This window comes from Falco naumanni, chromosome 5 (assembly GCF_017639655.2).
Source record: "Falco naumanni isolate bFalNau1 chromosome 5, bFalNau1.pat, whole genome shotgun sequence".
Taxonomy (NCBI): Eukaryota; Metazoa; Chordata; class Aves; order Falconiformes; family Falconidae; genus Falco; species Falco naumanni.
In genome coordinates, this window is record NC_054058.1 from 71,300,849 (window position 1) to 71,326,935 (window position 26,087).

The 26,087-nt window shown below is 42.8% G+C and overlaps 2 protein-coding genes across 6 annotated transcripts in view; one reads left to right on the top strand and one right to left on the bottom strand.

Annotated features, from left to right (window-relative positions):
- Window positions 1-24,279, top strand: COPG2 (COPI coat complex subunit gamma 2). 2 transcript variants are annotated; one of them, XM_040594921.1, is made up of 24 exons: window positions 1-166; window positions 1,552-1,604; window positions 2,355-2,435; window positions 3,331-3,402; window positions 4,570-4,649; window positions 5,481-5,556; window positions 7,148-7,240; window positions 8,399-8,485; window positions 10,672-10,829; window positions 11,510-11,643; window positions 12,349-12,416; window positions 13,035-13,223; window positions 14,111-14,206; window positions 14,611-14,854; window positions 16,129-16,204; window positions 17,337-17,440; window positions 18,502-18,627; window positions 19,373-19,435; window positions 19,559-19,698; window positions 20,069-20,240; window positions 21,271-21,368; window positions 22,065-22,203; window positions 22,610-22,708; window positions 23,759-24,279. In XM_040594921.1, exons 1-24 carry the CDS (start codon window positions 130-132, stop codon window positions 23,887-23,889), a joined length of 2,616 nt encoding a protein of 871 aa, XP_040450855.1. In that variant the 5' UTR covers window positions 1-129; the 3' UTR covers window positions 23,890-24,279. The 2 variants fall into 2 exon arrangements, with proteins under 2 accessions (XP_040450855.1, XP_040450856.1); XM_040594922.1 differs by lacking the exon at window positions 1-166 and adding an exon at window positions 527-617.
- The window catches only part of MEST, a 17,146-nt gene continuing 7,271 nt past the window's right edge, over window positions 16,213-26,087 (bottom strand). Inside the window, exon 12 of one of the 4 annotated variants that reach the window (XM_040594923.1) lies at window positions 16,213-16,386. In XM_040594923.1, the coding sequence (XP_040450857.1) occupies window positions 16,236-16,386 (151 nt within the window). In that variant the 3' untranslated portion in view covers window positions 16,213-16,235. Of the gene's footprint in view, window positions 16,387-19,733; window positions 19,904-24,179; window positions 25,836-26,087 lie in introns of those variants that run through there. The other 3 variants (XM_040594926.1, XM_040594925.1, XM_040594924.1) reach the window with 3 other exon arrangements.

Below are 26,087 nucleotides of genomic sequence, written 5' to 3' on the forward strand. Positions count from 1 at the left end.
AAGTGCGTAGGGGGTTGAATGACAGTCCCGCAGCTCAATGAGATGGTAGAGGGTGCGGGGGAGGCGGATCTTCCGGCGGGAACTCCCGCGGCCGTGCAGCTCTGAGGGAGGGGGGCGATCGGCGGCGACATGATTAAGAAGTTTGATAAGAAGGATGAGGAGTCTGGTACGGGGCTGGCGGCGGCAGGGAGGGAGCCGGAGGCGGGCCCAGGGGCGGGCGTAGCGGTACGGCCCTGCGGGGAGCCATCGTTAGGCGCCCAGCGCACTCCGCGGCCTGTAGCGGCCGCTGAGGTGAGGGAGTACCGGCCGCTGAGGTGAAGAGGGGTAACGGCCGCTGAGGAGGGAGGTCCCACCTGCTTGCTGGTGCCTCGGCCTCCTTCGGATCCTCCCGCGGCCCTTGTGGACGGTCCGCGGGCTGCAGGGCCCGCCCCGGGCCCTGAGGCGGTGCTTGAAGGGAATCCGGTTCCTCTCAACACTCGGGCTGCGGCGGGCGGTCTCTTCCCGCCCCCGCCGTGGTGGGGAGGAGCTGGGCTGGACTGGGGGCCGCATTTCAGCCTGGCAGCAGGGCGGCAGCCGGTCACACACACGGACCTTGTGCCATTAGCAGAGGGGTTCGGGTACCCGGCGGGCGGGAAAAAACCCATCACGTTAGGTACAGATGTTGTGAATGAAGCCATCACCTGCGCGTTTTCGCTGGAAACTAAGTTCAGGTTGCCTGTAGTAACTGGTGCCGTCTTGAATTTTATGTTGCTGTTGCTCAAAGGTCTTCTGAGCCGCAAGATGTGCCCAGCTGGGTTGAGTTAGTTTCATTCTCGCTTTCCTTCTGCTTGCGATGTGAGAACTTGAAGAATAAACGAATTGAGTTACTGCTGGGAGAAAAGGGCCAGTAGCAGTAGTGAGGGTTTGGAGGGATTTATATGTCTGTATGGTGGTTTTCAGTGGCAGTTCCACTATGAATGTGGATTAGAAGGTTGGTCTCCTCTGTATGCTGCTGACAGAAATGTGCCATCCCCAAAAAATCTGGGATCTGGACTGTTAGAAGGCTGCAAAGTTACAGTATGGAGATAGTCTAGTGTTAGCACTGTTGTGATGTGCAGCAGCCAGACTGTGGAGTTTGCAGAGTAGCTTGTTTTAGTGGTGCATTGATTTATATACTTCTGTTTCAGATTCTGGCCAGCAGCTCTGTCCTGATACTTTCAGTGCTTTCTGTGCCTGAAGGAATAAAAACGGGAGCGGGAAAAGATAAAGAGTAAATAGTGTTATGTAAAGGGAGTATTAAGGCAAATTTACTTGTAAACATCTTTCTTCATCCTCATGTTCCAGCTGTGCTGAAAGTGCTCCCTTCCTTTTTTTTTTCCTGTAACTGTGAACATATAATTTAAGAAAGTGGATTCAGAGCTCTTGGTGGAGAACATCAGTTATTCCAAGAAGTATGTCACTGTAGCAGTGAGGTGTTTTTGTAATGTTTAGGGGCAGTTCCAGCATGTTCAATTCTGCTGTTTTTTGTGAAGAATGCATTTCCTCAACTGACGTGTCTCATTTGTTCCTCAGGTAGTGGCTCTAATCCTTTTCAGCATTTGGAGAAGAGTGCTGTGCTTCAGGAGGTATGAGTAATCGTAGTATAATGCTGGATTTTTTATTTTTTTTTCCTTTAGGCAGTGTTAGAAGCTTAAGGAAGGTTTACAGTACAACTCTTGGTAAACATGAATGGCTAAATTAATTTAGTTAATTTCAAACCACAGTGTATGTGAATTAAGTCCACATGAAGTTACTCCATAAGGGGTTAATGTATGGTAATTAGGTTACTTGTGGGTTCTGCCTTCCATGTAGACATACAGCATCTCAGGGTCCTTTTTCTGAAGAGGTGACATGTTTTCCAATGCTTGTTCAACATACTGTGTAACAGGTTTTCCTACTTCTCTTTGTGTACTCCAGGAATGATTGCAAGTGGTGAGATGAACATGTGGTTAAATAATGGGGATTTTTTGTGGGTACAAAGAACTGTAAGTAGGAACTTAATAGTTTCAGTTTTGTGTTCCTACAGACTAGTGCTAAATAGTCTTTGGGCTGCAAGTGCTATGGAAATAATTAAGTTGTTATGCTTTTATTTTGAAGTATTTTTGCTAGTTCCAGATGGTATACCAAGTTGTTGTCTTTTGTTCAAATTGCTGTCCAGCCAGCAAACTAAACATGCATGAGTGGAACAACAAGAGTATATTCTCCGGGACACATTTTTACAATGAAAAAAATTGTAAGCTACCTGATTGAAAACAAATTGCTTTATATTTTATGGTGAAAGAGAAATTATTATTGTTGGGCTATACTGTAAGACAGTATTTATGCTGTGTTTGTAGGCACGTATCTTTAATGAGACCCCCATAAATCCACGAAGATGCCTGCACATCCTTACCAAGATACTTTACTTGCTGAACCAGGTAACTGTTATGATTTCTTCCCAGCCAGAATGAACATTCCTGAACCTGCTTTCTAACAACTTCCAGTGTGAAAGAAGTTTTATACCTCTTCCTGTCAGACTTGGGAGGTAGCTTTTAAGGAGATCAGAAATGGAGTTTTTATGCTGTGATATTGTGTGCTCTCCTCTGACTTTGCCGCTAAGGTGAATGAGATGTCACTGAAGCTTTTAAGACTTTTTTTTTTTTTTTTCCCTCTTTTCTCCCCTGAGTGCCAAGTGAGAGCTGCTGCTTGGTCTGTGATCACTGCAGCACCATGTAATTAAAAAGCCGCTTGTGTTTGCCTAGCTGAAGTAGGAATAACTGAGGTGAGGTAAAGAGCTCAGGAAGGAAGTGATGAAGTGGAAAGTCTTTTTCTTTGGGGAGACATTGGAAGTGTGATAAGGAAGGAGATTTTCTTTAAGTATCCGCATAGATCAGGTTTCCTGCATGTCAGGCAGTATTTAACAGGAGTTATGATCAGTTAGGAGGGACCTATGCTGTTCAGTCTTAATTAGCGCCAGTGATCTTTAAGCAGATTCCTTTTAAGCAAGGGGATCCTTCTAGTTAACAAACACGACACAAAAACAACTGCGGACACACTAATGTCAAAAGAGGGAACACAGGCTCCTTGACAAACTATTCTATCACTGTCGCATTGGGATGGCATTTATGTTGGTATCAAGTAGATAATAATGGTAAACTGGCCATGTACTCCCCAGGAAACATGAAGTGAGGGAGGGATGGTTTCTAACATGAGAAAAAAGTCTCAAAAAAATATTCTTGGTGTGTGGGAAGGTATTATAAATGAGGGCTGAAAGGTAGAGGCAGCTGAATAATGGTGGTGGTTTTTCCCTCATTTTTTATATGCTATTTTCAGGGTGAACATTTTGGAACCACCGAAGCCACAGAAGCTTTTTTTGCAATGACCAGATTATTTCAGTCTAATGATGTAAGTACCTAGTGTTTACAACTTGCTGCCTCCCTGCTTTTGTCTGGATTTGCAGTAACTACAAAACAGCTGGATATTGGGATGTGAGAGGCAAGTACTTCAGAGAACAAGCTCTGCATGCAGAGTACTTGCTGAAGGCAATTCATGGTTTGGAAACAAATGATTGAATAATAACATATGGTTACTTCTACAGGTTGGTTTTGCTAGTGGTTTTTTTCCTCCCCCCCAAGAGGAATTATTGTAAAGAATGTGAATAATGACAGAAAGCCTTAATATGCAAATCGTTGTAATTTTATGACTGTTTCTTACACTTGGAAATAATCACCGTATGCTTAACTGAAAATAGAATTTTAAAGTTGCCTGTAGGTCAAATACTGCTATTCCGTAGAACAGCTTGCTCTATTAATGAATCAGGGTGCAGTCAAGTGATGAGAACATCCTAAAAATGCTGGATTAAACTTTGGACTTCACCCAGTATTAAAGTTCTTCCCTGATCTCTTTTGCACAGAGTGTAAAAACTCAGAGGGGTATGTGTCATGTGATAGGTCTCACTCATTTTTATTAAAAATGAACTGGCACTTCAGATTTTTAGAAATTTGGCTGAGGAAGGTTGCAGGTGTCATTGTTTAAAGGTGGAATAAAAATTTTGGAAGTACAGAGTGTTTGGGACCTTTCTCATAGCCACATTTTAGAAAGTAGAGGCTTTTTTTAATGTAAATGTCATTCACTTTCAAAGAATTAAAAGTGTCAGTGCTCTTTGCATATTTCTGTTTTTCTTTTACAATAACAGATCACAGGAAGTTGTTTTTACAGCTTTTAACTGATGATTGTGAGGCTTCTGCATATAGACATATATCACTTCTTTCAAAATTAAAATGTGGATTAATTCTTTTAGTTTTATAATTTCACAAGATATGTATCTCTTATTCTTCTCCTGGTTTGTTTGGTAACAGGGAGTAAGGCTCTTATCCAATTGTCAAGCATAGTTCTGTTTGTGTGCTTATAACTTTGTGTAAAGAGGGAAAGAGGGTGTCGTATTTAAAAGTTTATTTAACTTTCAAATTTAAGTATTTACCTTTCAAGTTTCTTTAACTTTTAGAACTTTTAGGGAGTGTTTATTCATAATTACCATTGAGTTTAATGTATTTCTGCAATGCACTTTTACAGCAAACACTTAGAAGAATGTGTTACCTTACTATCAAAGAGATGGCCAATATTTCAGAGGACGTCATCATTGTCACAAGCAGGTAGTAGAACCTACAGCAAACAGTATCAGAGCTCTGAAACAGCTATCTGCATCTTAATGTGTTTGTTTTAGCTGCTGTGATTTTCTGTAATTATGCTTTATAAAGGATACAGCAAGAGAAAAATTGTTTCATGATACAGAGTATGTGTCACCACATGAAGTGTTAGTTTCTTCCTACTGTGTTGTAACGCTTTTCTGAAATGGCAAGAGGCTTGCCTACAGTCTATCAATTGGTTCTGCTTTGTTTTCTTGTGGTGGTGTGGGTTTTTTAAAATCGTTGGTGCTTGATGTTTTTTTCAAAACCTAGACTGTGACTTCTGTTTCATTTTGCTGTCAGAGCAGTTAGGGAAAAGCAGTGAAAAGCTCAGTTCAGTCTGCCAGCTGAATTACCAATTTTTTTTACTACAGGTTAGACATTACATTTGTTGCGAGAGCAAAAAATGAGATCTGTGGCATGTGCTAAGTGATTGTTTTATTTTATATATTTTTTTAAAGCTGTTTAACGAACTAAACTTCACAATTATCTAAACCAAAAATTTTATGTTGTAGAAAGAACAACGCTGCGAAGAAGTAGAATGGCTGAGCTAAATGAAACAGGCCTATGGCAAAGCATTATTATCGACTGTGCATTTTGTAATGATTTGTATTTCCCCAGAAACTAATGTTAACTTTCAAATAGCTAATTATTAAGAAGTTTTCTAGCCAATACTAGAGCTTAGCAGTCACATGGTAGCAACTTGAAGAATCATTATGTGAGATGAGGTAAATGTCACACAAAGACCAAGACATTGATATTAAAGAAGGGTTAACAGGGTGTCTTTGATTATTTTAGTTTGACCAAAGACATGACAGGGAAGGAAGATGTATACCGAGGCCCGGCCATCAGAGCACTCTGCAGGATCACTGATGTAAGTACAAATCACATCACTGTTAAGGGAGAGATGGTAATAGTATTTAAACCAGGAAAAACTACTCTCTTGCAGGGTGTATCCTTATAGTAGTAATGGAACTGCTACTTAAGGGAGGACAGCTCTGAAGCCCTCTGCACATGTGAGGAACTCTGTGGAGCTGTAGCACTGTAAACATGGAGTTAGAGCTCCAGAGCTCCTGCCTTCTGGTTTCTAATCTGAGGTTGCTTTTCTGTAGACTTTGATAAAGTCACTAAACCTTCAGGGTTGGCAGCTTATACTCATCTCTCCCTTGCAGAAGTATGTGTTCTCAGAATTAGTTCAAGATTTTTTTTCTGATAGCCTTTTGAATCATGCTGTGAATATGCTTTGCCTTTTGAGTATCTGGCCGGGCTCTCAGCTCTGGTGTGGGCATGTTTCCAGATCTGAAGAAACCCCAGGCAGGTGCAGAGACCTGCCAGGAGCCAGCAGCATGCTTAAGAGCAGCTAACCAGGCACAGACAGGGCCAGAAGTAACAGTGGCCACCCTCCACTCCCATAAAGAGCAGCCCTGGGGAGTGCTAGAGGACAAGCAAACCAGCATGCAGGGAGGATGCCTCTTAAAGGAGGGACAGGCTGCTGGCTAAGTGGAGAGACTTCAACCCAGCAACCAGCTGTGGTTCTGTGACCATCTGCACAGGTCAAGGGCACTCATCCTACCTGACCCTCATGGCAGAACGGTGGGCACTCCTCTGATGGCAAAGCCTGCAGCTTCAGCTGGGCAGTCTGCACCATCTGCCCCAGTGGTGGTAAATGCCTCCACCCAGATGGAGTTGCTGAAGGAAGAGGGTGCAGGCTGCAAACTGCAGGAAGCACCTGGACCTTTTGCTTGGGGCAGGGGCAGGCATCAGATATGCTTGTAAAAGGTGTGCACAGGTGGAGGACCTCCTGCAGCAGGTGGCTGAGCTGCAGGACGAGTTGAGAAGGCTGTGTAACATCAGGGAGTCTGAGAAGGAGTTAGGTAGCTGGTTCCAAGCACAACCTGCAGCAGACTGACAGCCAAACAGCCAAAAACTCCCCCACCAGCACACACAGTAGGAAGAGGGGCCAGTAATGCAGAAGAATGAAACTTGCAACGGTAAGGACCTGCAGGAGGAGGAGACTTCCCCCAGAGTCTGGGATGCTGCTGAACTGCTCTGCAGATGTTAGAGTGGCCTTTCAACACTTGAAAGGGAGCCTGTAAGAAAGACGGGGCCAGACTATTTAAGAGGGCCTGTAGTGATAGACCAAGGGGGAATGGTTTTAAAGTAAAAGAGGACAGATTTAGATTAGATATTAGGAATAAATTCTTTACTGTGAGGGTGGTGAGGCACTGGCACAGGTTGCACAGAGAAGTTGTGGCTGCCCCATTCCTGGAAGTGTTCAAGGTCAGGTTGGACAGGGCTTGGAGCAGCTTGATCTAGTGGAAGGTGTCTGTGCCCCTGGCAAGGGGGTTGGAACTAGATGATCTTTAAGGTCCCTTCCAACTGAAACCACTTTATGATTCTCTATTTTTGCCTTATAGTGCTTTTAAGTTCTGCCTCTGGAATATCAACACTTTCCCTTTCAATAGGGTACGATGCTACAAGCCATTGAGAGATACATGAAGCAAGCTATTGTGGACAGGGTTCCCAGTGTGTCTAGTTCTGCATTGGTGTCTTCCTTGGTAAGTAAAGCAGCAGTTTACTGTAAATGTGCTCATTGTGTTTTGTCTGGGAAGGCTGGTCAACTGCATGTGTACCTTTGCCTGGCCTTTTTTTTTTGTTCTTAATCTCCTCCACCTTTTATATGACTCTTCTTCATCTCCTTATCACAAAATAAACAAGAAATAGTAGCAATGGAGTTTCCTTTGACTCTGTCTTCTCAAACTTCTTTGTTAGTGTTCTGTCACTTTAGAATATATCAATTGTAATAACTTTAAGTGCAAAGTTCTGAGGCATCTCTATGCAGTTAGTGTAGAACATTAATTTCTCTGGGGTAGGGTTTTGTCTGTTTTGATAAGTCAAGCACACTGACTGTGAAAGTGCTTATTGGTTTGGTGAGAGTAAGTAGAAACAACCTGTTCTGTGCCATGGAAGAACTAGCACTGATGACACTGAAAGAGCATGTGAGTTCTGTTAACAGGCAATAAAAGCAGTCTGCCTTGTGCTTTGCAAACGACAAATCCATGAAATTGCTTCCATCATAAAACTGCAATTCAAGGTTATTTTTGCTAATGTGTAGTAGAGGGCTAGACATAGAAGTTCACTCTGTTTTTCTCTCCCTTATTTAGGAGAAAAGGCTGGAAAAGATTTCATTAGGTTAATATTTTTATTAAAGAGGAGAATACAAGTGGAAGTATGGTAGTCTGAGACTGAGATGTAAGAAAAACAATGGTTTATAGGTGCATAGGATTAAGAGACTGGCTGCATTGATAGATCAGGAAGGCAGAGCAGGAGGTAAGAGGTCCAGCTGATGAGGTGGAGTAGAGACTCTGTTAGGACCCCAAGGGTGCAAACAAGGCTGTATTAATACTTAAAATTGAAGTCTTCCTGCTGGACTAACTGTAGGCAGGTGATTTGTCATAGTATTGTCTTCTGTCCTGTTTGAATATAAACAAAAGCTCTCTGAGTTATTTTCTCTTTATTCAAACAAGCACATCCATACAAACTGTGTATTTGGGAGTTACTCTTTGTTACCTTTAATATGCAGCAGCACCCTAGATTAAGACAATCTAGGTCTTTAAAGAAGTCTTTAAACTTAAAATCTGAGAACAAGGCTTAAGGTCTTCACTGTGCTTCTAATGTTAAGTTTGTCTGCAGTCTCAAATTGTGGCTTCTTCCAGCATATGATGAAGATCAGTTATGACGTAGTCAAACGGTGGATCAATGAAGCTCAAGAAGCAGCTTCTAGTGACAACGTCATGGTGCAGGTATGATTGAGGGTGGTTGCCCTGAGGAGCTCTAAACACACTACAGGGTTTTAATGGTATTGTGGGAGTTCTTAAGGTAACTGTAGAAAACGTGCCTGGTTTTTCTTTTTCCAATACTCTTTTAAAAACAAGAATTGCAACTGGAGGGAAACAACTCTGCTGTTTCAAAACAATCATGAGTTTCTCTGTGATCCCAGTGCAAGATTCTTAATTAAGAGCTGGCTCTTTAGTGCAGTCCTCTGCTGTTTCCTTACTAACCTGACTGCTGGAATGCTGCTAACTGTTGCACAGTAGCTGTTGCAGAAGGGCTTTGAATCTGAGTTTTCAAAAGGCTTAAGAAATTATCTCACTGCCTCCTAGAACACCAGCATCTCATCTTGGCCTTGAGAAAATTTGCCAGCTGCTACAGGACCACAGAGATGACCCTGAATATTAGTGATTTGTCCTGAAAAGAAAATCTTTGCATAAATATTCCAAACAGCTGTGGAAATGAAAGTAGTCTGTATGTCCAGTCAGCATTACAGTCTAACAATCAGAAACAAGCCTGTAAAGTTAGCTTTGTTTTTGCCCGTTTAGCAGCTTCATTAAGCCTTGCTCTTAATCAGTCTTACGGAAAAAAAAAAAAACACCAAAACAACCAAAACCACTTGGCAAGTAAGTGGAAATGCTCCTTTGTACTTTCACCATAAATGCCTCAAGGATAAGTGCTGGCTAGAGAGACGTGGGTTTGATGGGTGGACCACTCAGAGGATAGGGAATTGACTGGATGGTCCCACATAAAGAGTTACTGTCAATGTCTAATGTCTAAATGGAAACTGGTGGCAAACAGTGTTTCTCTGGGGTTGGTTGGTACTGTGACTGGTGCTGTTCAACATCTTTGTTGGTGACATGGACAGTGGGATCGAGTGCGCCCTCAGCAAGTTTGCCAGTGACACCAGGTTGAGTGGTGCTGTCAACACGCAGGAGGGAAGGGAGGCTGTCCAGAGGGACCTTGAGAGGCTTGAGAGATGGGCCCGTGCAACCCTCATGAAATTCAACAAGCCCAAATGCAAGGTCCTGCACCTGGGTCAGGGCAACCCCCAGAGTCAATACAAGCTGGGTGGAGAATGGATTGAGAGCAGCTCTGAGGAGAAGGACTTGGGGATGCTGGTGGATGAAAAGCTCAACATGGCCTGGCAATGTGCGCTTGCAGCCCAGGAAACCAACCATATCCTGGGCTGCACCAAAAGCAGCATGGCCAGCAGGTCGAGGAAGGAGATTCTCCCCCTCTGCTCCACTCTGGTGAGACCCCACCTGCAGCGCTGCATCTGCTCTGGGTCCCCCAGCATAAGAAGGACACGGACCTGTTGGAGTGAGTCCAGAGGAGGCCACAAAGATGACAGAGGGCTGGAGCACCTCTCCTAGGCAGACAGGCTGAGAGAGGTGGGGTTGTTCAGCCTGGAGAAGGCTCCAGGGAGACCTTAGAGTGGCCTTCCAGTACCTAAAGAGACCTACAGGAAAGCTGGAGAGGGACATTTTAGTAGGGCCTGTAGTGACAGACAAGGGGGAATGCTTCTAAGCTGAAAGAGGGTAGATTTAGATTAGGTATTAGGAAGAAATTCTTTACTGTGAGGGTGGTGAGACACTGGCACAGGCTGCCCAGAGCAGCTGTGGCTGCCCCATCCCTGGAAGTGTTCAAGGCCAGGTTGAACAGGGCTTGGAGCAACCTGGTCTAGTGGAAGGTGTCCCTGCCCCTGGCAGGGGGTTAGAACTAGATAGTCTTTAAGGTCCTTTCCAACCCAAACCAGTCCATAATTCTATGATTTTATAAGGTCAGCTGTCATTTAAAGGCCTTGGGATATCTTAGATACAGAGTGTGCTAGAAATGCAAGTGTTACTGTGCAGTGTAACTTAGTAAACAGAAACCTTTGAAGGTTTGACATGTAATGGGGAGAAAAGGCAACAGACAGACTTCATGGATGGCTCTTTAGATCTTCAGAAATATGTTGAGGCTGTCTTACGATAGACAGGAAGGGGAAGGAAGTACTGCCTATCTGTAGGTCTTTGTAACTTGTCAGGAAATATGGATCATTTGTGGTTAGAAGGTATTTCTGCTATGAAACTGTGATTTTTTTAGCCGCCTTTTATGTCTTTTCCAATGGCACAGTATATTGAATACCTGCACATCTCTGTTTCTGATTTCCTAGTATCATGCTTTGGGGCTGCTCTATCACCTTAGAAAAAATGATCGCCTTGCGGTTTCCAAGATGCTGAATAAGTTCACTAAATCTGGACTGAAATCCCAGTTTGCATACTGCATGCTGATCCGAATTGCAAGCAAACTCTTGAAGGAATCTGAAGAGGGGTAAGAGGCAGCATCTGAATTACAAAACCTATTTATAATTTGAGATCCATGGTAGCTCAAAAAAAAAATAATGCACATTTCTGAAGTTTGTGGAAATATACACACAGGCAGAACTGTAGTGTTAAAAATAAAATGCAGGTAGAAGCAGAATGCTAGGTGGAACTCTGTGGTGGTATGTGTAGTGGGTGTGTGGTGGGGTTTGGATTTTTAGCACCACACCGCCAAAAATTAGCCATGAGTAAGATTAAAACTGCTGAATAATCTCTGGAGATATTTTTTTACTTTGTCTAGCTAGGTGCATTTCAAATGCAATAAGAATCTGCCTATACTGTGGGGGATACAAACAAGAAGATCTCTCCTATTGTGATTTCTCATACTAGCAAAGGAGGGTATTGTTATCTGAGAAACTCACCTCCTGATGAAATTGTTTTATCTGTGGATGTTTTTGTTAGTGGTATGTGATACTTAATAGTAAAGTATCTTTAGAATGCAGCATTTCTAGCTTGAAGAAGATAATGTAAAGATGAATATCAGTAAATAAAAAGTTTAGAGCAATATGGCAGTGTAGGAAACATGAAAGCCACTGCCTTAGCTGTGCTTTCTGTCAGCTTCTCAGAAATGTGGTATAAGTGGTTTGTATGTAATTCAGCATTACACTGTGAAATGTCTTCTGTTTGTAGCCATGAAAGTCCACTGTTTGACTTCATTGAGAGCTGTCTGCGGAATAAGCATGAAATGGTTATTTATGAAGCTGCTTCTGCAATCATCCATCTCCCAAACTGCACAGCCAGGGAGCTGGCACCAGCTGTTTCAGGTTGGCCATAGTCCTTTGTACCAGTGATGCAGCTGAAAGAAAGGGCAGTAAAGCATGTCAGAGACAGTACAACATATAATATACTGGACTCAAATCCTGAATTTTCTGATTGTCCCCAGGCTTTTGGATGAGAAGAACGTTGATCCCTTTTCCCCATTTCATCCAGAGCTTTTGAGAATGGGTGGCAGAGGCAGCACAGGACAATACTTGCCTTTTTCCAGCTGCAGGAAGTTGGGGTGGGAGGGAAGGTAGAAGAGAACCTGACAGTACAGATGCGCCACAGGCAACTGTGCAAACCACCTATTATTAATCTAAGATGAAAAATGAGAGCTTATTTTTAACTTTCTTGTGAAGCTAGTGATAAATTATAGAGTGAGCTGCATGAATATTTAGCAGTGCTTAGCTGAATGTGGAAACATTACTTTCCTCTCTGTTCTCTTTCTTTGAAAGAGACCGTATGTGGTTTTCTGCTGTGGTGAATTCTTACTAAACTATTTGCACCTCTCAATATGAAAATGCTAGCACAAGGCAATTTCCCTTTCCTCATCTGGTGTGGTCATGAGGGCTGTCACCTTCTTGCTCTCCAGACATTACAGGTGCCTGGAGTTGCAGTGCTGGAAGCTGTTTTTTGTTAAACCGTTTCTACGCTTTGCCATTTTGTTGTGAGCTACTTCTCTTGATTATTCTTTTTTCATTTGTTTTCAGTGCTGCAGCTTTTCTGTAGTTCTCCCAAACCTGTCTTGAGATATGCAGCTGTACGGACCCTTAATAAAGTGAGTGTTTCCAAAACCTCTAAACAAGCATAAATCTCTGAGCATCAGAGGAAGCCAGACTTCAGTGCCTAATGGTGTGTTATCTAAAGCAGAACAACTGTTCTTGTTATTACTGTATTTGGAAATACTCCATGCTGGAGAACTGGCTTTTCCATGCCAGATTTCCTGGTGTGACAGAAATCTTTTCTGCACTCAAGGTATGTTTGCTGACTTTTGGACCACAGGGCTATAACAAGCTGGGTTTTGATAACTTTTGGGCTCTCAGCTGTAAGGAAGAAGAGTCTCAGTTATTTAATACTGTGAAAAGCATGGATAGGATGTGTGTGAAGGAAGTAACATTCTGATTTCAAAGCTGCACACCACAACAGAAGCAGTTTGTGGCTGTTAACCCATGAGCTGTAACTTACAGTTCTTTTGAAATGCTGAAACAAAAGAACCTGAGCTTTGATTGCATCCTGTCAGCAGTCATATGATGTAGATTTAGTTGAAATCCTTGTGGAACGGAGCAATACTTGGAAAAAAAAGGTTTTAAAAAAATGAGCTTTAATCCTTGCCCCATCAAAAGCTTTGAACTGTAGCATGTTACTGCCATATAATTTGGAATTGCGTTCTTTACAGGTGGCCATGAAGCATCCATCTGCAGTCACTGCCTGCAATCTGGATCTGGAAAACCTCATCACTGACTCCAACCGCAGTATTGCTACCCTTGCCATCACCACCCTGCTGAAGACAGGCAGTGAGAGCAGTGTAGACAGACTCATGAAACAGATCTCTTCCTTCGTGTCAGAAATATCAGATGAGTTTAAGGTGTGGCATTGGAGGCCTCTGCTCTTTCCACCTGCAGGTTTTTCTCCCATTCTTGTTACTATGAAGATTTTCCCATTAATCCTTCAATGATTTTGTCTGATAGAGCAAAGCCAGCTTGAAATTCAGAAGGTGTAATCCTCTGCTTCCAAATTTAATATACCGTGTCATTTCATGCTACCACTCCAAGAAGGGATAAATGTCATTTTTGTGGGTTCCTGGCTCCTGTGGAGTATCTTGCAAAATGTTGTGCTGCCTTCTGCTTGCCTCTTTGGAGGGGAAGAGGGATTTTAACTGTTCTGATTGAGTCTATACCACTTCAGTGTGATCGTTAGGAAATAGTGTGAACCATAAGTTTCCACCTAATTTTTAAACTTTATAGTGACTAAACTCAGGTCATAACTTGGTTCAGGATGGTAGTTCACCTATACCCATTCCTTTTACGTTGTGGTGTTGCCTTGAAGAGTGTAGCATGTCTCTACAAAGTCAGTGTAGCAGTCAACATACAAAGTCAATGACAGCGGTCTTAAGTTCTTGTTTTTATGAGAAAAAGAAAAAGGTATTGGACAAGTTTTAAATTGCAAAGAGTTTTAATGACAAAATGTGACTAAGTTAGGATTAGGTCAGGATCATCACTGAACAGGAGGAGGGAGGGAAGGCCCTTGAATTTATGTAGTCTGTCCTAAATACAGTCCCTGTAACAGAGCCAGAACTTACAGCATGCTACACAGGGCTGTTAACACACTTATGCTGAGAGTCCACCACCTAATTACATCCTTCTTGTATTTGAATTTAATCTATTGATGTGACAACTTGAGATAGTGAGAAGCCTGTCTTTTTCATGGAAAAATAAATGCACGTGACTAACACCCTTCTCTGTTGTTTTGCAGGTAGTGGTAGTACAGGCTATCAGTGCTTTGTGCCAGAAATACCCTCGGAAACACAGTGTCATGATGACTTTCCTCTCCAACATGCTCAGGGATGATGTATGTGTGAAACTTTCTTTGTGTAGTTATTGGCAAGTAGCTCTGATAGATAGTATGAAGGGTCTCTTCTGTCTTACGTCAGTGGGTACACAGTGGTGATGGGGCCTGACTGGTTACTTTGTCATTCTTGTTTATCTTGTAGGTCAGACCTGTCTGAAATGTGCTTATGAATTAGGGCTGGTACATCCAAAACTGATTTGAGGAGATACTCAGATGATATACCTTTATGAGTCAGGGGGCTGGGAAGACCCTGCTAGGTTATCCAGCATGCTTTCTCTTTCTTCTTTATCTACAAATGCTTGCTTTTTCAATGGAAAGAAGTAATTGAAGCGTAAGGGGAGCTGACCAGCACTGTGGTCTGAGCTCTGCCTGCTGGGTCAGTGTCCTTGATTTTCCTTTCCCAGGGTGGCTTTGAGTACAAGCGAGCCATTGTGGACTGTGTAATCAGCATAATTGAGGAGAATCCTGAAAGTAAGGAATCAGGCTTGGCTCACCTCTGCGAGTTCATCGAAGACTGTGAACATACTGTCCTAGCCACAAAGATCCTGCATCTGCTGGGGAAAGAGGGACCGAGGACTCCATCCCCATCCAAGTATATCCGTTTCATATTCAACAGGGTGGTGCTGGAGAACGAGGCTGTGAGGGCTGGTAAGTTCAGCTCAAGTGCTTGACGGTTTCATGTACGAGCTCTGCAAGAAGCCTAGGGGCTGAAACTGGGTTTCGGCGTGGGAGGGAACGGTTACTTCACAGGCACTGTGAAGAGCTGGTTCTTCTATGCATCAGCTGTGAAGGTGATTTTTATCCTGCAGTGTGTTTGAACTCCTTGTATCTTAGCATCAGCCCTTGGTCCTTTGCTTCACAGAACAGAAGCAATATATTACTTCTAGTCCCTTCTTTGAATGTCCTCTAAAAGTCAAGAGGTAATACATGAGGAAGGGACACTGCTAGTTCCCTATTTAACATAATTGTCTGCAATAGACTTACCTCTTTCTATGAAAATCTCCCACATATGAGATTAGGATTCTTCCTTGGCAGTGTGTTGCAGACTGATACTTCCTTCCTGCAGAGCCTTTACAACGAACCCTTTAGAGGGTTCAGCCTCTTTTCATATTGGGGACTTTGCACTGGAGGGATATCAGCATCAGTTTGACCTCCTGCATGTTAGGAGAAGTAATACTGCTGGGGGAGAGGAAGCAAATGAGCTCACAAATACGATGTGGTTCAGATTGTATTTTATTTTTGGTAACAGCTCTTTTGGTCGCAGTTTGCTAATTGTGACCTGGGAGCACATGAAGAGCATCCCTCAGAGAGCGTACACTGTATAGAAACTTTGTCACTGTAAAAGCATGGCTTCTTCTTTAACCACCAGGGCCATAATACTTGTACTTCCTGATAAGAGTTTTCTCTTCTTTCTGTATGTGGAATTTCTTCAAGCTGATGCTGAGCTGAAATTACATTGGTTTGGACAGGCAACTCTTAAGTGGTTGCTGAGGGGTTTCAGCTCCTTGCAGAGTTACTGGATGCAGTGTGGCCCTGGTCACCACTGGATGCATGTCAACCTTGTGTGTGAAAAACAGATTTATCTGGGAGTGTAAGCTACAGCTAATGGCAGAGGCACCAACAACTGGGATGAGCCATGGAGCTTGAACTGACCTTATCTGATGGAGTTCTCACAGAACAGGGCTGCAGAGCTGTTAGGCTGATCTTGTTGTGCTATTCCGTGACATGAAACTATTTCCATTTGAAAATATGGAAGTAGTTTAGTCTTTCCGTAGTATTAAAAGGTTTGTGTTGTGGGAGTGAAAACCTGTGTAAATTGGAACTTCTGGACAACAGTATGCACAGTACTTTGAATCGTGATTGTGAGAATGTGTTTATCTGTTGCTTCAGCACCTCTGACATCTCCCTACTTCCTTTTCTAGCTGCTGTAAGTGCTCTAGCAAAGTTTGGTGCCCAGAATGAGAACCTTCTTCCAAGCATCTTAGTTCTGTTGCAGAGGTGAGTGTGTATAGCTGTGCACGTGCTGAGCTCATTGGTGACGCTGGGTAGTCTGGCTCCACAGAAGAAGCAGGGTCAAAGCAGGTCGGAACTTGCACTGGGGTTGCCCAACACACCAGTGGAGGAGCCAGGACATGGCTGCCTTCCACCCTTCCTTCCTGGCTGGAGGGACAAGAACACTGCTGGAGATAAGCAAATGAAAGATGTGATTAGTCATGAAAACATCTAATAGTAATCTGGTCTGCAAACATTTCTCAGCGGGTAATAAATCTACAGTGCTTCAGTATATGTGTGTTTGTTTTGCATCCTTTGAAACAAGGAAATATATTTCCACATTACTAATAAGTAATATTTGTGTATGGCTGAGTAGTGATCACAGGTGTTCCCATTTCACAGGTTTGTGTTTCTTGTTAAGACCATTCAGCTTCCTTAAACTGTCTGTACAGTAAATGTAATGTTCTTCGTTTGTATAGCGTTATAGTGTAAGCTTATACCACGTCTGACTTCTGTGGTGAGAGGAATAATTCAAATTGTGAAGCACTTCATGCAGAAGGCAACCTCAATGTAGCTGCAAGTGAATTACAACTGCAAGAAATTACTTGAGGAATGTGGGGAGGGAGGGAAGTTGCCACCAGGAGGAGAGAATCTCTCTTCATGAAACACATGCTATAATAGAAAAACTAGGTGAATACTTGAACACGCAGCCATTTTTTCCAATCTGAAATAGAAAGCAGTTTTAACATGTTTATTTTTGTAATCTATTTCTTGTGGTTTTGTTCTATTGTGAAAGAGTGCTTTTTTAAAAAAAATAAAGCAGCCACATGGTGCCCATCAGAATTATTAGCCATAAAATGCAGCTGTATATGTTATAATCTAGCAAGTGTACATGGTGTTAAGAATTCACATACACATCTCCTTTAATCTTAGTTTTCTGATGGAACACTTGCACATAAACTTCAACTACTGTGTTGTATGAACGAACACTTCTTGATTTCTGCACAATTGGAAAATCTGTTGAGGGAGCACAGACTGTCATTGCAGTATCAAGTCCAATCTTGTCAGTGTCATTTTTAGCTCTGTTCTCATGATGTCCTGAACTGGCTGACTGCTGTCCTCTTGTTCCTTGAAACAGGTGCATGATGGACAGCGATGATGAAGTTCGGGACAGAGCAACATTCTACTTGAATGTACTACAGCAGAGACAGATAGCACTGAATGCTGCCTATATTTTTAATGGTCAGTGATAGAAAGGAAACAAGTCTGAGCTGTTATTTCACATTCTGTATTATGGGTGGGCTTTGTTGCTGTAAGAATAGTTTCCTGTAATGTAACTGGGGTCAAAGTAGCTAGAAAGGTCAGAACTGTGTTTTTTCTGGCTCTAGCGCTTTCCTGCGAAGTACTTGTGCTAAATGAGAATGGCAGATTTAGCAAAATATGGAAAGGATTGTCTGAGAAATGGAGCAGGAGTATGGGTTGGGCTTTTTCTCATCATTGCCTGTTCCTTCACTTGAGACAAGTTTCTTAACCTTTGTTTTGTCTTCTCCATTACAAAATGAGGATGGAATCATAGGACTGTTCAGGTTGGAAAAAACCTTTAAGATCAGAGTCCAGCCATCCATCGAGATCTTCCCACACTGCCTTCTTACAATCTCCTGTAGAATAGCCAAGAAGGACAAAGTTTCGTCAAAGAATTTGAAAAACAAATGCTCTTACAGCCTTAGAATTGTGACAGCTTCTATGAAAAGCTCTGTCAAAACTTGTTGCCCGAGTTGATTATTAAAATGTTTTATGGCCTGTAGTCAACTAGTTCAAGTTCATGAGGGCAGGGTATTTAGCATATTGCACAATTACTTTCCTGGAGTGAACTATTTGGACTGCAGTACCCTCTGGAACAGCAACTTCAAACCAGTTTATTTTTATTCTATCCAGTATCTTGAAGTTCATAGGGTGTGTGTGTTTACTGAGAAATGAAAGTAGCTTTTAATTAGCCAAAGTCCAAACTGCATCCATATCTAGCTGTAAACTCTAGTTTACTCACAAGAGTTTTTCTCTGCAGCCTGAAACAATGGACATGCTACAGAGAAGAGCTCTTTAAATAACCTTACTTGTTTGTGTCTTAAGAGGGAGGTAACTGAAACACAGATACAGTTTTTCAGACTCTGACATCTTACTGCTTTTGGTGCAGTGGGCAATCCAAAATTTACACTGCTCATTTTTGAACCCTGTATAGTGCCTGTAGGCCTCTGACAGTTCTGCTATTAAAACTGAATTTTTCTACATGTGCTTCTGCTTTGCAGGGTTGACTGTCTCTGTTCCTGGGATGGAGAAAGCCCTGCACCAATATACGCTGGAGCCTTCTGACAAACCTTTTGATCTGAAAACAGTTCCACTGGCTACTGCACCAATCTTTGAACAGAAAGCAGGTAACACTTGGGCTCCATTTCAATAGGCTGTAGGCAAGAGTGTAAGCATTCAGGTTGCCATAATGATACTTGATGTCACTAAACTGGCTGCCATCCTGGTAGGGCCAGGGCAAGCACAGAGGTGGCTCAGCTGAATGCTATGCAGGTTACAGTGTATGTACGTACAGGCTTTGCAGAACCAAGCCTGCCTGATCTTCACAGGTAAAGGAAGACAGTGCTTATGCCAAAGTATTAGGGGTTGGCAAGAATGTTCTTTATTCTGCTCACTTCTTACCAGAGGGGAGTTTGTACATAATCGACATATGTACATTGTACATACATATATGTATAATTTATTAGTTCATGGAAGTTTGAAAAAAGTACATTCCAGAAGTGCTTAGTCACTTCACTGGCTTTCTTCCATGTTCTTGCATAATTCTTGCATTTTTACTTTGCACAATTTTTTAAGAAAAGGTTGGGGTTCATGCCTCATTCTCATCTTCCAGCTTTTTTTCTGGCTATTTTGGAGTGAAGTGTGGTTTCTTCGTCATTACTCAAATATCTCTCCTCTTCTCTTCTTACAATACAATATTGCGTCATGGAAAAGGTATTTCAGCATGTGCGTGTGAGGAACAAGACTGGCCATGGTTTGCAGCAGACTGTGTGAAATACTGCAGGTTCAGGAATTTTTAGTTGATATAATGGCATTTAAAGCTCCTGCGTGGTGTAGCTGACAGCACAATGTCTTTGCTTTTTTTCTTCACAGAGATTGCCCTAGTGACCAGCAAGCCTGAAAAAGTTGCTCCTTCACGTCAGGATATATTTCAAGGTATGAGAGAAGATCAGTGGGTCTCCAGCACTTGAAGTGTTTGGAGGATTGCCACAGGTCAGGTGGGAGCAATGAATGAGCCTGTCACTAAATGTCTGTTGCCTTCTTTTCCTTTCTGCACAGAACAACTAGCAGCCATTCCGGAGTTTAAGAGCTTGGGTCCATTATTCAAGTCTTCAGAACCAGTGCAGCTCACTGAAGCAGAAACTGAGTATTTTGTTCGTTGCATTAAACACGTGTTCACAAATCACATTGTATTCCAGGTAAGAGAAGTTACGTGCTTTTGTCAGGGTGCAATAGGACTTGGCCCTTAATGATGCCTAGGTGTAGCATGAACGGTGTTGTCACTGTGCCCTGAAGAAGACAGCTTCTCTCTTAAGGGGGTTGCAAGGCAGAGTTAAGAGGGTGTGTGCTGCTTGCCTCTGATCAAAAAAAGGATGGAGTTATGATCCCATCTGTTAAAGAATTCTGGGAAAATTGGAGAGAAAAGCTATTTAGTGAGAACAGTATGCTTGATCAAATATGCTGGATATCTGTTGTATGCTGTGGAGTATCGTAGCTGATTTGGGGAAAAATTGTTTTTTAGGAATGTTTCTTCTATGTTCAAGTTATTTTCAATTTATTCTTCTGCAGTTTGATTGCACAAACACGCTAAATGATCAGCTTTTAGAGAGAGTCACTGTGCAGATGGAGCCATCAGATGCTTATGACGTGATCTGTTGCATCCCAGCGCCCAGCCTGGCTTACAACCAGCCAGGCATGTGTTACACCCTTGTCCAGATTCCCCAGGATGACCCCACTGCAGGTACCCATTGGGAAGGAGTAGTTCTGCATGACAAATCCCTCAAATGACGTTTTTGGAGAACACATAATAAAATGTTTAGGGTTTGGGATTTGGTGAGTGCATACTGAGATTCCAGCACTTCTTTCTTATGTGTTACATGTACTGGCTTTTATTTAGAACTTGTGTTTGTGCAAAATACTTTTTACAAAATTGTATACATACTTCTTAAACAGTGGTTTTGGATGAATAGAAATGGGATGTTAAAGAGGATTGTAGAACATGCAGGTAATAGAGGAAACTGAATTTACTACCTTGAGTCAATGAAAGGAGCACATTGGAAAACATGGGTGTTTGTTGGTAGTATTTGAGAACAGAATCAGTGAAAGGAAAATGCAGATAGAAAAAAAAAAAGGAAAATGCAAATAGAAAGAAATACTATTAGTTTGGGCCTCTACATATTTAACTGATGCAATTTTTCCTTTCTTTAGAGAATTACAAACTACTATGAAATGTAGGAATGAGAGATTTTCTTGGGCATAAAACTTCCCTTTCTTACTTTTATTATTCACACTTAAAAGAAACTCCAGTGGATTTGCAGTTAGTTAATGTGACTCAGCTCATTGGCAGGGTGGATTTCTTGGTTATTGCTTTAACACCAAGGAAGATTAGAACTAGTCTGAGTTCCCAGAACTGTGGTTTTGGATCATACTCCACTTGTCGGAAACCTTGCTGGGTTTTCCCTGGTAGCTAGTGCTGACTGGGTCTCACCACAGCACTCTGCGAGTCAGTGGGCCTATGCTTGTTACTCTATGGCACTGGCATACTCCTCTCCTGAGATCTTCCTTCGGCCTTCATCTTAAAAGTTGGGGGAGGATGGGTGTGGGGGCTAGGGAATTTAATATGAAATTGAAAAGTGCTCTGACCATAGCCATGCATTTATCTTTTGGGGCAAAGCTGGCATACATTGGTTCCAGTCTCTTTTTGGGAAGTGAGGGCTCAAGCAGAAGAAACTGCATGACTAACCTATATAGGCTTTTTCTGTCCTCCCCAGTTGCTTGTACTTTCAGTTGCACTATGAAGTTCACTGTTCGAGACTGTGACCCAAGCACGGGTGTGCCAGAAGATGATGGCTATGACGATGAATATGTAGTAAGTTCAGGACTTGATTGTTTTCTCCTTGTTGCTAATTCTGAACACACATGGCCATTGGGCTGACCATTTCCTTTCAGATCTGAAGCCAGTAGGAGAGAAGGGCAGGCCTGCCTGAAGCACCATTTCCAACATGCTGTAGCTTGTAACTTTAGATCCTTCCCCAAAACCTTGCTTCTGCCAAAAGTTAGTTCAGCTTTAGTGCCCTATGGAGATGGGATTTGTGGGGGCAGACAGGAAGGAAGGAATAACTTTCACTGTCTAGTTTTGGAACTGTGGCCCAGGCATTTGCACCTCTTATTGTGTTCGTGTTATCAGTCATGGAAATAAAAGTCAGATCTCAGGAAAGTGCCTGTCTTTTGGGCTTGGAGGGTTCTGGGTTCTGAGCAAGTATCTCTCCTCACATGCCCGGTAAGGGCTAGAATGGGCTTTTTCACTTACAAAGCGATTGCCTCATTTTCTGCTAGCCTGTAGTTTCACAGATGTTTCTCTGAAAATGTTTTTAAGCTTTACAGATGACCACCATAAATACTATTTTTCCTCTCGGTCTTTTAGATACGATTATTATGTACTTCTCCTGAAATTAAAGCATGACAGAGTTGTCTTGGCAAAATGCTGCTGTCTGTCTTTTCCCCTTCTAAGATTAGGATCATTTCTGTAACTGGCAGCTGAAAATTTCCTTTGCTCTTCTATCAGTTGGAAGATTTGGAGGTTACTGTGTCTGATCATATTCAGAAGGTTTTAAAGCCTAACTTCGCAGCTGCGTGGGAAGAAGTGGGAGATGACTTCGAGAAAGAAGAAACCTTTGCACTTAGTTCAATTAAAACCCTTGACGGTGAGATGATCTTTCCTCCTTTATTGGTGACCCACATAGTAATCCTGGTAAATCTGCCATGCTGGGGATATTTAGTGTGGTAGGGGGAGAATTTGGTGCCTTCTGCCATGACATTATGTCCCAGCAATAAGGCTTTGTCTTGCAAAGTTGGGATTATAGTGAGTGGAAGCTTGGTAGTGTTGTCTTGCTTGAGGCTGGTTGAAGGGAGGGGTGCATTCCTAGGCTGTTAAGACAGCAAAAGGGACATGCTTGCAACCCCACCAGTACACCTACCTTGCCAAGATAATGAATAGAAATGGTTAAGCCACATGGGTGCTTAGAGAATATTCTTTAATTGCAAACTAGTTCTCACAGAAAGCTTGGCACCAATCTTGAGGTAATGTTCTTCTTCAATCTCTGAACGCAGAAGCTGTCAATAACATCATCAAATTCTTGGGCATGCAGCCCTGTGAGAGATCAGATAAAGTGCCAGAGAACAAAAATTCTCACACGCTCTACTTAGCTGGTAAGTATTTGTACTATTGAACTCTGTTTCCATGTCCCCACAGATTTTTACAAAATGAAGGGAAATAGGTTAGAAGATACTGCTTTTATTTCAAGAGGTTTGTTTTTTTTTTTCTTTGTAGAAAGCCAAAGTCAACCAGTGAGTTGAATGTAGCTAGTGCTAACTTGGAGCCCAGTGTAACTGGTGTACTTGGGCTAGGCTCGGTCTCTTGGAATGGAGGTACTCTATCCCAGCTGAAACCAGGACAGAACAGTAGTGAATCCTTTGAATGAAGAACTTCCAGAGCAGACACCTAACAAAACTCCTTGCTTGAGGTTGTCTCAAGAATGGGGTTCCTAGGACCATTTTGTTTCCAAGTTTCTGTCCCAAAGACACACCCTGAATTGGCCTGCAGCCCCCACGGCTGCTGGTTTTGTGATTGTGGTCCAGGCTTACAGTTTTGTGCAGTCTCTGGAAGTGCTCTACAAAACTTAGTTGCAGTTACTAAAACAAAACTGCAATGTACATGACAGAAGAGTCAGATCTTGATTTATTTCAGAGGCAAAATTGGTAACTCCAGGTCTTTGTGTAGTGATGTTGAAGTGAGAGTGGAGGTGGCTCATCCTGCAGTCTGAGTTGCCTCCAGGAGCACCACTTCCAAGTCATCTTGTAGTAGCATAGGGCAACTATTCCTCCTTTAACAGCAAGGGCACTGAGCCAATGGACTGTGCCTTCATAGCACAATAATAGTATGTGTTGCCTTCTCAAACCAGAAGTGAGCTTTTCAGCTGCCCACCTCCTGGTTTCTACCTGTTTAAATTGGCCTAGCCCTCCAGCAGCACATGCTGACTCCAATTAGGACAATATCTATTATTTTCAGTCTTGGCCTCAAGAGCTGTGGGGATTTTGGGGTTTTGGTTTTTTTGTGACTTCCCCCCCCCCCCTCCCATCTCTCAGCAACTGGCCATAAGACTCAATCTGTCTTGCTTTCACCAGGTTGTTGCCTCCAGGGTTAGGGCTAGATCACTGAGCCTTCTTAAAGTAATCTCTCAAATGTTGCTTTGTCCCCAGGTGTATACAGAGGTGGTTGTGATGTGCTGGTAAGGTCCAGGCTTGCGCTCGGAGATGGTGTGACTATGCAGGTGACTGTTAGGAGCAAGGAAGAAACGCCTGTAGATGTCATCCTGGCTTCTGTAGGCTGAGTGTTACAGCACATCAGCTGTGGTGGAAACCTTTGCAAGCACCAGTTGGGTATTCATGGGATATCAAGCAGCCTGTCTGTCCTTCTGCATGTAGTTTTTATTCCTTAATTTGGTAAATATTTTGTATGATGTTACAGTAGTGGCAATAGTGGCTGGCTGGTACTGAGCCTTTCCCCTGTCCCTTCCCTTGTTGTCACTTACACATTCTCATCTAACTTATTGCATCTCAGCCCACTTGCAGTAAATCAGGAAAGATAAAAGGTGCAGGTGGTAAGAAAATGGAATCAGACTTTTGTCAAAACTGATTTTTATTAACAGAAAATAAACACTGGTTCAAGTGGTGGAATTCATACGAATTACTATTAATAAAATAGAAATTTCTTGTTCTAATCCTGTCTGCTTCAGTACAGAAAAAGTAGCCAATAATGGCTGTTTATTCAAAGTAGCCAATAATGGCTGTTTATTCAGCAGAAGCCCCTTATTCCTAAAGGGATGCTGTTGAATTTCAAAGATAAGGAGTTAAAAACCACACAAAACCTGCAGAGTCTGCCAGCCTGCAAATGTACAGTTATCTTCATGGTTGTCTCCTCTGTTCCACACAGAAAAATCAATGTACAGAGAGAGATTAAACTTCACGGGTCAAGGCATATTCAGTTCTCTGAGCCTTATGTCAGATAATACCAAACACCAGCACAGCCTTTTCCTGGGCTCAAAGATGTGAAACACCCTGTATCAAAATTTGGGAAGAGAGGAGGAAAGAGGGACCTTGTGGTGACTTCTTGTGAATTAAGTTCTGCATCTCTCTCCTGATGAACTGCTGTTTCTTTAGTTACCAAGTCAGGGTGAGGAAGGAAGGAATACTTGAATTCTAATTTAAACACCTGTCCCAGATCCCTGTGGCTCAAATAGCTATTGCTCAGAAGAATGTCTTGGCTTCTGCTAGTACCAGTATTGCATATTCATCTTGTTCTAGTGAAACAGGTATGAGCCTGCCCTGGTAGAACTGCATGCTAAGCCACGCTTCTGCGAAGCTCCTGAGATAGTCCCAGGGGTGTAGTGTCAATGGGTGGCTCTGCTTGTTGAACTGAAAATCAGAGAAACAAGGAATGTGGTAAAAACTTGAGGTTCAGAGCTTCGCTTTGGGTAACTGGCCATTAAAGAGAGGTTACTGAAAACAATTACAGTGCTTAAATGCCCCTTTATGTCTGCAGAGAGCATCATTGCCTATACTTTGGGGGATTACAGATCCAGCTTGCCTGCTATACTTAGTGTAAGCAAACTCAGTTTCAGATTCTTCAGTGCTGACAAGCTGGCCAAGTATTGTTAACACTTAGCAGAGGGATATAATTTAAACTGCATGCACACACCTCAAAACCAGACTGGCATCCATCTTGGGGAATATATGCATCAACCCTTGGCTGCTAGTGGTCCTGTCTACCTGTGCCATGCAGCGTAGCTTAGCAGCGAAGGCAAGTAAGGACTGAGATTGACATGTGTGCTTCACCTCCTGTCAGGTGCCCCAGTTCTCCCTTGAGCCCTCGTGGCTCCTAATAGAGGGATGGATAAGCCAGTCAAGAATCAAGGTGAACGCAGAGCAGGAGGAGCTGTCCACATCCTCTAACTCTACTCAGGCTGGCAGTTTTGTCCAAACCTCCCTGCAAGCTAATCTCTTCTGGTGCTCAAAGGATTTAACTGCATAAATGCAGCAATTTGGCAGCCAAAGATGAGGGTGTTAGTGCAGATTGTTGGATCTGGAGATAAAAATCGAGGTTTCTTCCTGTCCCCAAAGCCTGACTTTTAAACAGAGCAAGAACTGAGCTGCAGCAGCTCAGAAGGAGTTGATGAAGTTCAGATATGCATTCAGGAAACCTGTTGGATCCTCCAGCTGTGGATAGTGGCTAATGTGGTCGTCCAGCACAGACACCGTGGACATGGGAAGCACCTTCCTGTTGGAAGAATGCAGCAAGGCTTAAGCGCAGGCAGCAGGCTCAGCCCACAGCCAGCCAGGTGCTACTGGTGAGGAGGACAGTACCCTCTCGCAATTTGGATTCTGCCTGTAACACTGTTTTGGGACAGAAAACGTCCTCAGCAGCTACAGTTGACCACTCTTCAAAGTGCTGGATTTACTTCAGGTTTGTTTGGAGAAGACTATGTCTGTCAATAAATCCTACTTCTGTCTGATGTGGTTTTAAAATGCA